Source organism: Gymnoscopelus microlampas (assembly GCF_963454915.1).
Source record: "Gymnoscopelus microlampas genome assembly, chromosome: 17".
Lineage (NCBI taxonomy): Eukaryota > Metazoa > Chordata > Actinopteri > Myctophiformes > Myctophidae > Gymnoscopelus > Gymnoscopelus microlampas.
Window position 1 is genome coordinate 13778276 of NC_139954.1, and position 18317 is coordinate 13796592.

At 41.6% G+C, this 18317-nt stretch overlaps 1 protein-coding gene across 1 annotated transcript; it reads left to right on the forward strand.

Moving 5' to 3' along the window:
* Positions 1–469: 469 nt before the first annotated feature.
* LOC311064309 (uncharacterized protein) lies at positions 470–17769 on the forward strand. The gene is made up of 11 exons (XM_084084143.1): positions 470–585; positions 1146–1306; positions 1936–2152; positions 2512–2612; positions 3088–3212; positions 5750–5913; positions 11863–12023; positions 14696–14912; positions 15596–15699; positions 16645–16782; positions 17630–17769. The coding sequence occupies exons 1-11, from the start codon at positions 475–477 to the stop codon at positions 17721–17723; spliced, it is 1593 nt and encodes a 530-aa protein (XP_083940269.1). The 5' UTR covers positions 470–474; the 3' UTR covers positions 17724–17769.
* Positions 17770–18317: the final 548 nt, after the last annotated feature.

Below are 18317 nucleotides of genomic sequence, written 5' to 3' on the forward strand. Positions count from 1 at the left end.
AAATGCTGTCTAAGGATTATTATTATCATTATTATTTTATTTATTTAACTTTTCCTGAATGCAACCTAACAGATTGGTTTCCTTATCTATTGCAGGTAATGATTAAAAGATCATGACACTACGACTATACAACCAGAGAGAATATTGAGTAGACTACCTGCTTGTCTGTCACTGATTGATTCTTGAACCAACTACCGCACAGTGACCGACCGGCTGCATTATGGACAAAATCACTATTGCAGAGACATAATTGGATCTCGCCTAACCCTGAACCCCACAAGGAGAAGGCACTCGATAGACAGACTGGAAGCCAACAGGTGGCAGAAGAGGGACAACAGCAGCAGTGCAAGATAAGTTACATAATATAAAAGTTCAGAGCAAAAGAGAACCTGCCAGAACAAGGAAGAGAAAATATAAATAAACAGGACTGGAAAAAACAACCAAGGAAGGAACAGAACAGAGCAGAACAGCACCATGACCTATCGTCTGTTTGAGGGAAAGCACCATGCTTTGCTCTACCAGAAGTTTCGCTTTGTGCCTCCTGATGAGGTCAAGGACTTTATCCTACAGTACCTGGATAAGAAGGTATGTCACACACAAAGGGCTTTATAGTGAACCATGCAGAAATGACGTTTACACACCCCATGGAGACCTGAATTCATGGAAGGAGACTCAAAGTGTCAACTTTGAGTCTTCTACCAGAGACAATAGCATCTTTCCGCCGGTCATCAAATTATTGGCTTAGGAATGCGACAAAAACAAAACAATCTCCATGAATTCAAGGCTTCATGGGGTGTGTAATTGATAGAAAATAAGTAATTGTTTTGGGTGAACTATCCCTTTAAGTAAGACATGAGCATAGGCCAGGGCATGTTCCGCTAAATAATATCTTGCATTTGAGGGGTGTCTCAGCTTGTCTCAGATATAAGGGGGGGCTCCAAGGAAAAGATAATTGGGAACCACTGGTCCAGGCAGGGCATGCTGTATCTTGTGATTGCTCATTACGTAAAAGGCCTCCCATGTCCAAAACGTTTTCAGCTATATGAAAACGCATGTTCTACACCAAAATAATAAAAGGAAATATTTGGTTCATCACAATGATATTCATATTATGACAAGTGCTACTCTGCTATCAACATCTTAAGAAAGGACAGCCCCATGTGTTAGCGGTGGACCTGGGCTGTGGAACCGGTCAGAGTTCTCGGCTGCTGGCGCCTTTCTTTCAGGAGGTAGTGGGACTGGACATCAGCAAATGTCAACTGGAGGAGGCCAGGGCTGTGCCCGGGTATCCCAACATCACATACAGGTAGGACAGTGTCAAGAGTGTCAAACTGTGTGTGTGTGTGTGTTTGCCACATACTAGATCATCCATAATGTGCTTACAGAGAAACGCTTACAGTAAGTGAAGCAGGTATACAGCACTGTCACACAGTTGGTTACAATAATTCGAAAAATAATTAATCTATTCTGTAGGAATTAAGCCTCACAGAAAATGATCTGTATTTCCACATATGGTTGTAAAAGTAAAAACAAAAACTTTAAACATTTGGTGAGGGGTTTAACAAGTCCATTTGTAAGTCATCTCTCTGCAATGTCTGCTTACGAGAGCCTTCAAAGTCGTCTACTTTCGGTGTTTCCACACAGAGTATATTGTTTTTTACTACGGCAAATGCCTTAGATCTCATCAACTGGAAGCTTTTCAGTTTTCAGACACCCCCACCTTGTATTACTATGGTCGGCCGCTCTGACTAAGTCATTCTCACTCTATTCCAGTGAAAAACAATTACTTTATCGATTACTTTAAGCAACGCAATTATTATCATTTCATTTTGGGGCCAAGCTCATACTACTGAATCAGAATTTTTAGGTCTCTGGGTAGATCCTTGATATGTATGAATAGTTTTTGACTCTTGAGTCTTTTGCCTCCATCTGCAGGGAGGGGACAGCGGAGGAGCTATCATTTCCCGATAGTTCTGTAGATTTGCTGACAGCGGCCTCAGCAGCCCACTGGTTTGACCAGAAGCGGTTCCTGGCTGAGGCCGGCCGGGTTCTAAAGCCCCGAGGCTGCATGGCCTTGCTTGGCTTCAGTGACTCTGCTATGAGGCTCCACTATGGAGACTGTGGAGACAGACTCACTAACATCTACAATGATGTGGGTACAATTTATAATCAAACTCATACGATGATTAAACTATAATGTACTGATCCTTCCTCAATTAGCTTAGAATATAGCAGTGGGGTAATTTTGGTGTTTGAGTACATTAGTCTTGTTTGAGGATGGAGGAGTTGATGAGTGTAAGTCAGCGATTAATTGAGTGAATTAATGCATTAACATGCATAAATGTTCTCTACAGTAAATTTAAATTTAAAAAAACATTAAATTCATCAATAATGAAAATCATATAACAAATGATTATTAACATAAGTTAACAATTGATAGCACTAATACTATTTAAAGAACTCATGATTCATTAATTAAAAATATTATGGATCTATTTTTCACCTGTTTAGGTGAAGGAGTTTCTGGCACCATACACTAGTAGCCGGGTAACTGTAGCCGACAATAAACTGGAAGAGATGTTCAGTGCAATTCCATTCCCTGACAAAGAGAGGTAACTACCACATTAAAGGTGTGTTCATCCAGGACGCAACGATTTTCCGAAGGGTGTGTGTGTGTGTGTGTGTGTGTGTGTGTGTGTGTGTGTGTGTGTGTGTGTGTGTGTGTGTGTGTGTGTGTGTGTGTGGGTGGGTGGGTGCACTGGGAATATCGCTTCAAGTGCATTTCCTATCCGGAACCATAATCATGCACCTGTTCATTTATGTGTGTGTGTGTGTGTGTGTGTGTGTGTGTGTGTGTGTGTGTGTGTGTGTGCGTGCGTGCGTGCGTGCGTGCGTGCGTGCGTGCGTGCGTGCGTGCGTGCGTGCGTGCGTGCGTGCGTGCGTGCGTGCGTGCGTGCGTGCGTGCGTGCGTGCGTGCGTGCGTGCGTGCGTGCGTGCGTGCGTGCGTGCGTGCGTGCGTGCGTGCGTGCGTGCGTGCGTGTGTGTGTGTGTGTGTGTGTGTGCGCCCGTGTGCATTGTTTTGTTAAGGATTGAGTCCATCCAGGTGAGCTGTTCCATCTCAGTGAGAGCCCTGGTGGGTTTTATGGAGTCCTGGTCCCTGTTCCAAACCTACAGGAGGGAAGACCACCAGGCCGCTGATGACCTCTCTCACAGTATTCAAGACAGGTCAAACACACACTCACACGTGCACATACACTGTAAAATCCTGAGTGTTAAACACTTAAGTCCTATTATGCTTAGTTAACCATACTAGGTCTGCTCCTTTTTCCTCTCTATAATAGGGATGCTAGGGTTCATGTGGTTAATTTAACTCAGAGAACATCCAAATGTAATAAAATGTACCCGTAAGGATTACATTTGTAGGCTCTCACAAATAGATAAATTAACACTGAGGAACAAAAATATATTTTAAGCATACGTAGGTAGGCCTACCTGTGCGAGGCTTGCAACACCTTGCAACCTTGTAACTATACACATACTGTACACATTTACAGTAGCTATCTCTGCAGTTGGTCGTTAGCTAGACTGCACTTTTGTAAAAGAAATATATAATAAAATAATAATTATTTTTTCAGGTTGCTGAAGGAGATGGGAGTAACATGTCCAGACACTGAAATCAAGCTGTTCATGGAGTACTTCTGCATTCTGGCATCAAAACCACAATGATAAACACTGACATACTGTAGATTGGGTGCTTGTTCACATGTGTTTCATCGTGCAAGAAACGATTATATATATATTTTTAGAAACTTTTAAATCTTGAAACTATGGCAAAATGTGAAAAAGTAACTGTACCGTAATTAGTTCCGTCCTCAATATTTCTGTTCAGGTGTAGCTTTTCTCTTATTTTCACAGTGTTTTCTGTCTGTGTAATATGAATTTCACACTGGCCCAGCATCTGCCTTTGAAATTGAGTTTATATAAGTGACAGATCATATGAATGGCCTATAGTTTCGCTGTTTTACCCCTGCTGGTGTCAGAAAAATTAACTCTCAATGCAAGTGGATGGGTTTTTGCCGAACTTTAGATTTGATTTGATTACACAATATGACGCGATATAGAAATATGGCGGATTTGTAATGAATAATGAAAAAAAGGCTTCATTTGCGGTCTGTAGAGTCTATGGGCGTTCTTTTTTACAGTCTATGGTTCAGACATGGCAGCCTAAATCCAGCCTAAATCTGATTTTCAATCCGGATTGGAGTCGGATTGGTTTTACGGCAAACCTACCACTCTCGAAATCAAACCTACCACTGGTTATGTGCAGCGTCAACCAGACAACTGGTGTCTACCGTTACCGTATTGACAGGAAGATAGCGCAGAGGAGAAATAGTGAAATCAGCATGGGCAGTGCAGGCAGGGGGCACCATGGTGGCATGAAACCTTTCAAGGGGCACATGGCCAAAGGGAGGCCACCGTGAAATTCCTGCCCTGACTGTGACTCCTTCCCATTGTGGCATGTGAAGCCTCGGGTTCAACATTGGTGAACTTTGACCGGGCATCAACCAATAGGAAAGAAGTTCCGTCACTGACCCGTTGACCCACTGAGCCAAGCCATTTTGCTGGTATTTTTCTTTCAGTGAACCAACCACTCTAATGTAACTCAAACGAACTACACACCAGAAAATCGGCACCCCTGTAGGCACTGCCCACAGCCCAGTAAGACAACATGGGAAATTGATGCGTCTGAAGTCTCGGCTTGTGTTAGCTACAACAATGCCTACGCTACGAAGCGCATGGATGATAATATTAGCTCACAGTTATGTGCTTATGTGGTGGTGGTGGTGGTGGTGGTGTGCTGGTGGCTCTTGTAAAAATGTATGCTATTCATCCTGAACTCACAAAAACAGTCATTTAAAATGCACAAATTTGTGTCTACAAATGTTGTACAGTTGATCCCCTGCTGTTGGCCTTAATTGAGATGTTGCATAACTGAATAATAAATTGTATATGATTGAGGTCAATACTCTTGTGTCCCTAATTGCTTGGACAATTCACTGCAGTCATATGTATGCATGGTCTTTCCTGCAGAACCCAAGAGAGAAATCATGTTTCATAATCAAGCTTGTTAAAACATATTGTTGCTCTTATCAGGATGCAGGGGCAAAAAAAATGCTTTATACAGAGGCTTGCATAGTTATGTTATTATAGTACTGTACACATGTAAACAAGTGATTCTCTCCACTTTCACAACACAGGATCAGAGTGAGCTTTCCATTCATTAACCACACAATAGGCCACACTGGCCCTGCCCACATAACCTCCCCCTCCAGGCTGATCTTTCATTTGCTTCTAACAAGCACGCTGTGCCCCTGTTTTTTTGGGGCTAGTGTAGAGAGAGAGAGAGAGAGAGAGAGAGAGAGAGATAGAGAGAGAGAGAGAGAGAGAGAGAGAGAGAGAGAGAGAGAGAGAGAGAGAGAGCGAGCGAGAGAGAGACTCAAAGAGAGAGCAAATCCCTTTCACAGTAATCCCTTTCACACTGTTTCATGGTATACCCCCTGAATCATAATTGGAAAGGAGGAGAGTGTTTTACATTATACAAATAAGGCGTTTACATCTAGACATTATTATGTTTATCTAGTAGTGTAAGGACCAGACTAGAGGCTATAGAAAAGCTTATTGTTGATTATTGAAAAAAAGCTATCAGTAGAAGTGTGCTTGGTAAAGTTCCAAACCTGCCGAGCCTGTTGAGCAGACCGACACAGCGAAGCCACTGACCAGCAACAGCGGCACTCAACGTCCATGGCTCATCGTCTGTTTGAAAGCAAGGACCATGCTGCTTCCTACTGGAAGTATAGGATCTGTCCATCAGATCAGCTCATTCAACAGGTGCTGGACTTCCTGGATAAACAGGTAAGCGGCACAGGGACGTTTTAAGTGAGGCGGAGGATCGTTCATCGAATAAAATCCTCTGTTAATTAAACTAGGAGAGTGTATAGCTACACATTTTCAGTTTACACTGTTGGAGTTACAAATTCATAGATTAACACTGAGAATTTGCTGTGGGGAAATTACTTTCAAAATGTAATATACTACATATATTACCTTCAATAAAACAAATATTAAGTTCCGTTAACCTTATTACTTTTCAAAACACCTTCAAATTAACCACAAAATGTCTAGGCATCAGGGGTCATCAACATGTCGTCCAAGACATATGCCTAGCCCTAAATATATGATAATGGACTCCTAATGTGCCATATTGTCTACTCTATTCCACAGCGCTACACATTTTATAACAAGCCACTTATCAAATAAAAAAAGCAGATTCTACAAGCTGGATTATTATTATCCAAATCAATCAATCACAACACATCACAGCATGTTGTGAGCTTGTAGATCACAGATCAGTAATTTTCTTATGGGATGTCAGGGTTAAAGTGGTATAGCTATACTTTCGAAAACCTGGAGACTGGGAAGTTATCCACTGTATACTGGCAGGTGGCAGTCCTGAGACAGGCATTAAATGTGGCATGGTCCCAGTATATTCCATGTTTGGGATTTCAATAATTGACAACTATAATAACACTCCACAATCATAATCCATGGAAACCCTTCATCCACAGCCTAGGACCTACTACTCACGTCTGATCAAAGTTAGGTGCCTTCACATTAAACTATTGTAACAATGTATTCATTAATCACTCATCATGTACGTATGTTTTTTGTCTCTCAAGTTTCCTTGTTCTAGTGTTCCATTGGCATTTTATCCTTGACGTTTCCGTGAGAAGCATTTAACATGTAATTATCATGTCTAATAAATCAAAACAAATCAAGTGTAGCTTGTATGGTGAGTCTTTTTCCATTGTGCATGCCTTGGACTTCCTCATCAACAGAGAATACCTGATCACCTTAATGGAATCCACTAGCTACCGTACCTTGCCAAACCAAACCAAATGGTTTAGCTGGAAGAACTTGATCTCCTTCTGTCCTCAAGTAACACTGTCTTTTGAAAAGCCAGCAACCTCTATATTAGCCATATGATGTATAATACGCGCCCACTCACCTTTGCAGCTAAGTGGCCCTTTTGAGGTTGAAGCAAGTCTGTACTGATGAGACTCAATTATTATTATCCAAAATAATTAAGGTTTCGAGGCCAATAGGCTCGAAGCCTTATTACATCTGTAAGAGTTCATTATTCTTCCGCCGGTTTTGCCAGTTCTGGCCTAACCGCATGGTCACTTTTTATGAAATTCGGCAATATGGTAGAGGGCTATGCCAAACGGCGAAAACCCGAAACTCACAAACATTGGCCAAAGGGTGGCGCTGTAGCACTCAATTGAAATATGCTAACTTTGAACAGGTACAACTCATGCCCTGTTTGACCCACAGCCATGAAACTTCGATGCACACATGCGTCTCCTCATGCCTAACAACTTTCACACTCTGACTTTTGACCTCTGACCTTTAGATCTCCCACCATTTCGAATTCTATGAAAAGCAGTAAAAAAGACTCTTCCTTCGTACAGATTGAGCAATCTGTACGAAACTGTATACACATGAACTTTGGACCAATGCCGACAGACGTGAGCAAGCGGATTTTCCATAAGTGAAAACGTTAAGCTTTTATAAGCCAATGAAAATTGCAGTTTTATGACAATTATTCATCTGCCCCTAAAACATACATGCAGACTCGCATTTGTTTGACACTTTGCAATATTGTAGAAGGTCATTCCAAGTATCACTGAAACCAATCTTACTCCAATTGGTCAAAGGGGGGCGCTATAGCAATTTTTTGAAAATGCAAACTTTAAACAGGCAAAAGTCATGCCTCGTTTGGCCGACAGCCGTTAAACCTGCTTACACATGTGCCTTGACTCATGAGGAACACATGTATCACTTTGACCAGTAAGCTCTGCCCTTAGATTGTCTGCAATTTTGAGCAGTTTGAAAAACATTTAAATCCAGGATTTCTGAGCAATTTGCGTGAAAGTGTGTCATGTGTGTGAACTCCCTTTTCACTAGTTCAGGTGTGTAGGTTCAATAGCTTGATAGCTTAATCATCTGCCTTGAAACCACAGGGTTGCTGGTTTGAATCCCACCTCAGGTAGACTTCATTATAATTGCATTGCACACAACATGACTGTATCAATGAGGAACATATCTATCACTTTGACCAGTAAGCTCCGCCCTTAGATTGTCTGCAATTTTGAGCAGTTTGAAAAACATTTGAATCCAGCATTTCTGAGCAATTTGCGTGAAAGTGTGTCATGTATGTGAACTCCCTTTTCATCAGTTCGGGTCTGTTGGCCCAATGGCTTAATCATCTGCCTTGATACCACAGGGTCGCCGGTTCAAATCTCACCTCATGCAGACCTCAACTCAATTGCATTGCACAAAACATGACTGTATCAATGAATAAACATGCAATTGTTAAATGAAACGCTTATTGAGAGTAGTTGTTTTCAATGTATGATGTACTTCATTCCCTCTTTTGTTTTGTTTTGTTTTGTTGGATTCTCCCTTCTCACTGACCAAGGCTGTGGATTGAATGGCTTGATCAATACAGTGTTAGTCTCATGTGCCAAAGGTCCACGGTTCAAAGCCCACTCGTCACAGTTTACATTTAAATTGCATTATACAAAACATGACCCTGTTAATTCAGACATGTGCAATTTTTAAACAATACCATGAATTGCTTTTGAGAGTAGTTGTTTTTTATGTACATACTTTCTTGTGAAAATAGCTGATCTACAATCTCACACCTTTTTAGATAGCAACGCGTTGTGAGCTTGTAGATCGACTATTTTCACTAGTTTCCATTCCGAAATGTATTGAGCAGTTTGAAAAACATTTAAACCAAGGATTTCTGAGCAATTTGCGTGAAACTGTGTCAAATAAATGTTTGATGCCCTTTTTCACAGGTTCAGGTGTGTTGGTTCAATAGCTTGATCGCTTAATCATCTGCCTTGAAACCACAGGGTCGCTGGTTTGAATTCCACCTCATGTAGACTTATAATTGCATTGCACACAACATGACTGTATCAATAAATGCATGTGCAACTGTTAAAAATAACGAGAAATGTATACTTGAAAGTAGTTATTTTTAATGCATGACGTACTTCATTCGCCCTTTTGTTTTGTTTTGTTAGATTCTCCTTTCTCACTGTCTGATCCTGTGGATTCAATAGCTCTACCAGTATAGTGTGAGCCTCATGTGCCGAAGGTCCCTGGTTCAAATCTCACTGATTACAGTTTACATTTAAATTGCATTGTACAAAACATGACCCTGTTAATTCAGACATGTGCAACTTTTAAACAATAACATGAAATGCTTTTTTGAGATTAGTTGTTTTTTTATGTACAACATACTTTCTTGTGAACATAGCCAATCTACAACTTTTCAGATAGCAACACATTGTCAGCTTGTAGATCAACTATTTTCACTACTTTCCATTCCAAGAACACAAAACAAAACTTTATTGCTAAATATTTGTCAACCAGTAATCTAGAGTAGTTAGCAAAACAGAGGCTTGGTTCATAACGGACTGAAAAACCTATAGATATCAACAGACACCATCAGGGAGGCTATAATTCTAGTTCAATAAGAAGAGAAGCAGCCTGTGAATCCATAGGTCGCTGGTTTGATCCCTGTCCCCAACAATGCATTGAGGTGATCATTATTTGGAATTCTTATCTTGTTACAAACATACTCCTGGTAGCCTGTCTGTCTGTCTGTCTGTCTGTCTGTCTGTCTGCCTCTCTCTCACTCTGTCACTGTCTGTCTGCCAATCTGCCACTCTGTCACTGTCTGCCAGTCTGCCAGTCTGCCACTCTGTCAATGTCTGTCTCTCTGCCAGTCTGCCAGTCTGCCACTCTGTCACTGTCTGTCTGTCTGTCTGTCTGTCTGCCAGTCTGCCACTCTGTCACTGTCTGTCTGTCTGCCAGTCTGCCACTCTGTCACTGTCTGTCTGTCTGCCAGTCTGCCACTCTGTCACTGTCTGTCTGTCTGCCAGTCTGCCACTCTGTCACTGTCTGTCTGTCTGCCAGTCTGCCACTCTGTCACAGTCTGTCTGTCTGCCAGTCTGCCACTCTGTCACTGTCTGTCTGTCTGTCTGCCAGTCTGCCAGTCTGCCACTCTGTCACTGTCTGTCTGTCTGTCTGCCAGTCTGCCACTCTGTCACAGTCTGTCTGTCTGCCACTCTGTCACTGTCTGTCTGTCTGTCTGTCTGCCAGTCTGCCAGTCTGCCACAGTCTGTCTGTCTGTCTGCCAGTCTGCCAGTCTGCCACTCTGTCACAGTCTGCCAGTCTGCCACTCTGTCACTGTCTGTCTGTCTGTCTGTCTGCCACTCTGCCACTCTGTCACAGTCTGTCTGTCTGTCTGTCTGTCTGTCTGTCTGTCTGTCTGTCTGTCTGTCTGTCTGTCTGTCTGTCTGTCTGTCACAGTCTGCCAGTCTGCCAGTCTGCCACTCTGTCACAGTCTGCCAGTCTGCCAGTCTGCCACTCTGTCACAGTCTGCCAGTCTGCCACTCTGTCACAGTCTGCCAGTCTGCCAGTCTGCCACTCTGTCACAGTCTGCCAGTCTGCCAGTCTGCCACTCTGTCACAGTCTGCCAGTCTGCCACTCTGTCACAGTCTGCCAGTCTGCCACTCTGTCACTGTCTGTCTGTCTGTCTGTCTGTCTGCCAGTCTGCCACAGTCTGTCTGTCTGCCAGTCTGCCACTCTGTCACAGTCTGCCAGTCTGCCAGTCTGCCACTCTGTCACTGTCTGTCAGTCTGCCAGTCTGCCAGTCTGCCACTCTGTCACAGTCTGTCTGTCTGCCAGTCTGCCACTCTGTCACAGTCTGCCAGTCTGCCACTCTGTCACAGTCTGCCAGTCTGCCAGTCTGTCACAGTCTGCCAGTCTGCCAGTCTGCCACTCTGTCACTGTCTGTCTGTCTGTCTGTCTGTCTGTCTGTCTGTCTGTCTGCCAGTCTGCCACAGTCTGTCTGTCTGCCAGTCTGCCAGTTTGTCACAGTCTGTCACAGTCTGCCAGTCTGCCAGTCTGCCACTCTGTCACAGTCTTCCAGTCTGCCAGTCTGCCACTCTGTCACAGTCTGCCAGTCTGCCACTCTGTCACAGTCTGCCAGTCTGCCAGTCTGCCACTCTGCCAGTTTTCTCGAAACCGCTCATTGCTGCTTGCAGCTATATTTAGGATTGAATTTGTTGGTCGTTAAGTGGCTCAGTAGTTAATGCAGACATACTATTGTTTTAAAATGTGCAGCACATTGGAATAGGCCCTATGACACATAGGAGTCCATTAGTATACATTGATTATTGATTATTTTGCATGTCCGTGGCAAAAATGAAATATTAATGAAAATGTCCACACAAGCTGCCATGGTGATGACCCCTGGGCATAATATTAAATGGAATATTATAAATCAAATAAAAGTCTAAATAGCAGATTGACAAACTGCATGAATGTTTGAAAGCTTTATTACTACCCAATGTGTTACTCATGCAATCGTGTTAACCACACAACACTGATCATATAATATGTATTTATATTAGCCTATTTCATTGTGCTCCTCCATGTTGCTGTTTCAACTTACCAGTCTACTCTGCACCATCCAAAGGGTTTGTTGTGGGAAACCACTCATAATTTCCCACAACAAGTCATTAAGTCATTAAGTTACAGTGGCAGTTTGTTTGATTTGGCTACTTAGTGGTTAAGATGGAAACAATGAACCGACGGAGAGAAAAGGATTTGTACATTTAATTGGCCTTACTTTGCTGAAAAGAACATTGAAAGTATTATTATCATTTCACATTGAAGAGTTTGATATTGTGACTGGGGTTTCTTTTATCTGTGCTTTCTCAGAAAGGTCGGACTTTTGATCTGGCTGTGGATGTGGGCTGTGGTTCAGGGCAGGGCACTACACTGCTTGCCAGTCACTTTGCATCTGTGCTGGGGACAGATGTGAGTCCTGCCCAGATAGAAGTGGCTTTGGAGCATGCCAGCGCCCCAAACATCACATATAAGTAAGCATGCATAAAGTGAAAGCCAGCTAGTTACTAGTGTATATCATGGCCAGGTAGTTATTGTACTGTATACAACCCAAGGTTCCAAAGTTCAACGCTCATTTACAAGCAAAAACACAAGTTACAGACAGTGTATGATCTTGGCTTGGCTGTGTATATAGGGTAATCATCGTAGTCACTATTCACATTCTGCAAAAACCTATGAAGCCTATAATATGTTTTTGCAGAATTGCAGAACTGTAAACATTGTTTACAATTTCAATAAAAAAGAAAGAAAAGACAATCACAATCACAATAGACAACCAACATCTTTCCATATTCTGATTCCAAAAACAAGTGCAGTATATTAATAAACCCATATATGGACTTAGAGAGCCTGATTTTAACACACACAAAAGAACAGGCCTCAAAACACCCATCCCACACCGAATGCCACACAGGAGTCTGGAAGCCAGCTAGAAGCAGTGGTTTGAGCAACACAGACTTCCTGTACTTATACATATGCATCCACACATAATACATATCATATCATATACAATTATACACCAACATACCAGCACCCATATTACAATGCATCATAATAATGCAACCGTGCATATTACCAATGTTGCCTGGAATGATACATTCTACTGGTTAGGAGAGACAAGGCATAAGCTTTGATACTGAGTGGCACAGCTCACATTACGGAGTAGATTGCAATAACACTAGATGTCCAGCTCACAGGATGCTGGCCAGATGGCACCTGACCTTAGCTGACCTCTAGGATCTCCGTCCGTCTAATATACACCACATCACTGGCACATACACACGCATACACACACACACACACACACACACACACACACACACACACACACACACACACACACACACACACACACACACACACACACACACACACACACACACACACACACACACACACACACACACACACAGTAGTGACCACATATCCTTTTGTTGAAACACAGCTTTTTCCACTTGTGTAAGTCACTCTTGGACAGACTGAAATAATAAATGCTTGTTGCAGGTTGAAGAATAGAATGTCCACTCCAGGTTTGGTTAGGTTTCAAATTAAACAGAGATGCGAACATGAAAAGAAAACTAAACTTGCAGTAGAATAAAATTATAGGTGAAATAAATCTCCCACACGCAAACAAGGTCTAAAGACTGTGTGCTTATTCAGTCTACCACGCCCCTAGCATGACGCACCTTTCCTTATAAGGGAGACCTGCCGGGGGTTGAGCATTAGTAGCCACACACCACAATAAAAGGCCAATGAATAAATGCAAAATAAAAATTGAATATAAAGAACTGGCTCCTACACACAACTCATGCACAGAAGAGCACACACACACACACACACACACACACACACACACACACACACACACACACACACACACACACACACACACACACACACACACACACACACACACACACACACACACACACACACACACACACACACACACACACACACACACACACACACACACACACGTGAACCTACTGTTTCCTGCCTTTCAGAGCTGAAAACATTGGCCGCTGTCTTAAAGGAGGAGTTCACCCAAAAAATGACTTATTTTCTATCAATTGCACACCCTATGAAGCCTTGAATCCATGGATTATTTTTGTTATTTGTCGCATTCCTAAGCTAATAATTTGATTCCCGTCTCCTACCAGCTAATGTATCCGGTAGAAGACACAAAGTAGATTACACACACACACACACACACACACACACACACACACACACACACACACACACACACACACACACACACACACACACACACACGAGGAGAAAGAATGCCTGGACTCTCATTTCTTCCTCAATAAGGGCAAAATACCACAGACAATGCACTTTACCACACAAGTGAATCAATTTAGAATGCAGGGAAAATGATAACGAACGCAGCAACAGGCTCAGTGACCAGTTTTTCTTATAGTACTTTGAAACATTGCCATTAAAGCATGTGTCGATTTGTGACATCCAAATCCACACATCACCAGAACATAAGCACCAATTCTTTTGTTCAGAACTGGGTAACCTACATTACTGACTCTGTGTGACAACAATCACAATGAGCCTCTTCTGTTCTGGTCTGATGAAACTTGAACATGCTGTCCTACATACACAATGAACTGTACTGTTAATAGTAATACTGTATGAGATGGACAGATCTTGATTGCTTGGCTGTTTGTGAGCGTGTGTGTGTGCGTGTACGCGTGCGTGCGTGTGTGTGTATTACTATACTTGTGACGCGTATAGTAGAATGAGAAATAGACGTTGTGAGGACCATTTCCTTGGTCCTCACAAGATAAATTGTTATTTTATGTTTGAAAAAAGATTTTTAGAGATACGTTTACGATTAGAAAAAGATTCAGGTTGGGGTTAGGTTCAGGATTAGACCTTCCAGAGGTTAGTTTTAGGGAGTTGGGGTTAGATTTTTCCCTATTTTATACTTAGTTGTGCGGCGATGTCAAACACCGAAAAATAGCCGATCTACAAGCTCACAACGTGTCGCGCTGCGACACGTTGTGAGCTTGTAGATCTGCTATTTTCCGGCTTTAGACTTGCGGTTAAAAATGCCCCCCAAAATATGTGTGCAAAACTTTGATTTTTTTCTTAATGGTTTGCACCATACTGACCTCTGACCTTTCAGACAGTGTGTAGCTGAGGACCTGCCGTTGGGTGACAGCTCTGTGGATCTAGTGACAGCAATGTCTGCCTTCCATTGGTTTGACCGGCCACGTTTCCTCCAAGAAGCCCACCGGATCCTGAAGCCTGGCGGCTGCATGGCTCTGCTCAACTACACCATGGATATGGAGCTGAGTTACCCAGACTGCTGCTCAACCGAACTCAACCAAGTCTGCAAAGAGGTACAATACAATAAAATAGCGTGTCAGATTTTCAGGGGAAGTTTATTCCACAAATGTGGAGCCCTTACAGAAATGCTCTACTGCCTTCTGTTACAGGCCTGCCTTGCCCAGGGGACCGAGAGCAACAGATTGTCTGCAGATCTAAGATTACAGGGAGGGGTTGTGAAGTAAGGGGTGTGACGTTCAGGAATGTAAGGGGCAAGGTCGTTCAGTGATTTAAAAGCAAACAATACCATTTTAAAATAAATTCTGAGCGCAACGGGTGACCTGTGCCTTGAGAAAAAGAAATAAATATGGTCGTATTTTCTTGTTCTAGCTTGAGACAAGTTGGAGGGAGCTGACGAAGGCATGAATGAGCATTTCTGCATCGTTGAATTAAATACATTATTTTTACATAGTACTAACAAATTAAACGATGATGAGTGTTAAAGTATACTCAACTACAGAGGTGTAAGGCTACATGACATACTTATTGAAGCGTTCCAGTACAATTATTGTACACAACCAAGTAAGAAAAATTATTGGACGCCATAAAGACCACAATAACTGTAAATGTATCATCCAGTAAAGAATAAACATACTTTTTAACTTTTCTGAGAAGCAAAATGTGAATTTTGTGAACTAAGCATCAGGCAATCTTTCTAGAGCCAAACTGACTTTGTTTCTTTATGTTGTTTCCTCAGTTTTATGATGCCCTGAGAACATACCGCAGTCCCCACCTTGGTCCTAGCTCTATTGAGCTCTACCGAGAGGCATATGACTCCCTCCCTTACTCTGACAAGGAGTGGTTAGTGAAAATATTTTTTTCACACACATTCACATTAATTCATTCTGTACAGATCTAAAGGCGTTCTTTTGCCTTGTCCTGTTGAACATTGCATTATAGTCTCTCCAGGAGTTTGTGTTTTAAAAGGGTGAGGTTTTAGTTTTTTCATCACGAGCATTCTTGCAAACATAAATGGGTGACAGCTGTGGACAGCTCAGAAACATGCCTACCAGTGACATAATCAATAGGCAGGTTTGTAAAATTCAAACAAGATTACGAAAAAAAGTGTATTAATGCAAGAACAATGGCCTCTCCTCTCTCAACTGTCTACGTCAGCCCATCTCTGAGATTCAGGGCGAGTAGACGGAAGCCACCTTTTAATGAGTATTAGTGCAGACCACTTATATAAAGAAAGGTTGAAAATGGGTTCAGAGCTCCTTTAAATACTTCTCTCACAGTGGTACAGTAGCTTTGTTGTAACTATTTTCTGTGTGGAGTAAAAATAGCTAAGTAACTAGATTTTCAAAGTAGCTTCCCCAAAACTGTTAATTGGGGAAGCATGTCTATTACAACTTGTCTTTAAGCTTGTGTATACAATGTGTGGCCACAGTTTTATTTCATCTCAGTTTCACATGGTTTGGCTGCTGGTTAGGAATAATTAAGGTTAGTTTTAGTCAAAAAACGTACAATGCGTCGCGATGCGACGCATTGTAAGCTTATAGATTGTAGATTTTCAAAAGATTTGTATACATTTGAAAACTTGAAATGATATTCTGCATCTGCACAATGAGTACTTTTACTTTTGGTACTTTAAGTACATTTTGATACCAATACTTTTGTACTTTTACTCAAGTAAATTTTCAATTCCGGACTTTTACTTACAACAGAGTATTTCTACATTGCAGCTAAATGTTAAATTATAATTGTGATGTGTGCATGCGCACGTGTTTGTGTGTGTGTTTTCAGGCAGGAGTGTGTATGGGTGAAGAGGCCCATGCCTCTGCTCAGCTATATAAAGATGATAGAATCTTTCTCCAGCTACCAGGCTCTGCAGAGAAAAGACCCACAGGAGGCCTGCAGGCTGTCCAAGGACATCACTCAGAGGTTTGCTATACTGTACTATATATAGCACTGGTTCTCATACAGTTTCATGTCAAGGACCCCCCAAATGTATATGTATTTGGCCGCAGACCCCCTGAATCTAAATAAGATTGTGTGCCAGGGACCCTTATAAGAAAAGATTTGTCGAGAAAAAGATTTGTCACGAAAAAAAAACATATAAGACAAAAATAAAATAGGTATTTCACCCAAAAATGTACTTATTTTCTATCATAAATTACACACTCCATGAAGCATTGAATTCATGGAGATTTTTTTTGTTTTTGTCGCATTCCTAAGCTATTTATTATTTGATGACCAGCGATGACCGGCGCAGTCTATCCCGTAGGAGACTCAAAAGAGTCAGCTGTAGGAGACTCAAAGATTCTCCTGCTGAGCAGCCACCTGGTCATCGAATTATTGGCTTGGGAATGCGACAAAAACGAAAACATCTCCATGAATTCAAGGCTTCATGGCGTGTGTAATTGATAGAAAATAAGTAATTTTTGGGGTGAACTACACCTTTAAGTGTTTATACTCTTCAGACCCCCTGGAACCCCCTCAAGGAACCACTTTGGAAAGCACTGGTATATCAGAACACATGTGCCTGCATGCACACTGATTTTACATCGTTTGTACATTTATTGCATTGCTCTGTGTGATACAAAATAATATCCATTAACTGAAATGAAAAGAATTTATAATAATAATAATATTTTGACAAATATCTCCTGGACTAACAGCATGCCTCATATAATAATTTTCAACGAATGTCGTTTCCATAAAGACACTCTTAACAAAGATCTTGTAAAGGAAACAAGAAAAGGACTCACTGATGTCTGTCTTTCCACAGGTTACTGTCAGTCATGGGGGTGACCTCTCCAGACACAGAGGTGGTGGTGGGAGTGAGATATTTCTATCTTCTAGCCTGCAAGACGAAGGAGTAATGAGTTCAGCGAACTCTCTGAAATAGTTTGGGATAATATATGTAGATTTTTTCCCTTCTTTTTTTTTAACAATGGGGGCCTTTGTATTGTGTTTTGTTCGATGCATAACTTTATTTAACACAATTTGTTTTATTGAAAAGTAACATTTAGTATGTGTTGCCTGAAACTGCCTGAATATTGTATTTTATGGTGTCAGTATTTCCAGATGTACCCAGATACAGTAAAGTTAACCGAGACCTGGTTTGGTGTTGTTTTTCTTTCCCCGGAATGTGGAATAATTTGAAAGGTCCAACATCATTACTATTGATGGTTGGAAAGTGTGTAACTATAACTCACCACTAGAGGCCAGTCTTTAATCAAATACCAGAAGCATGCTGCAATTAGAAAAGTCCAGCTTGGTTCAATATATTCGCTACTTTACATTTGATACTAATGAACTATAATGATGGTATGAGCATGTTGTATTTGTTCTTACACTTCATTCTTATGATTATTTGCTTTAGAATATCTGTTTTATAATTAAATATTGTTAATTCTTTGGAATGCATTTTAATACCAATGAAATCTATTCTGCGTCAAAAACTGATTTTAGCC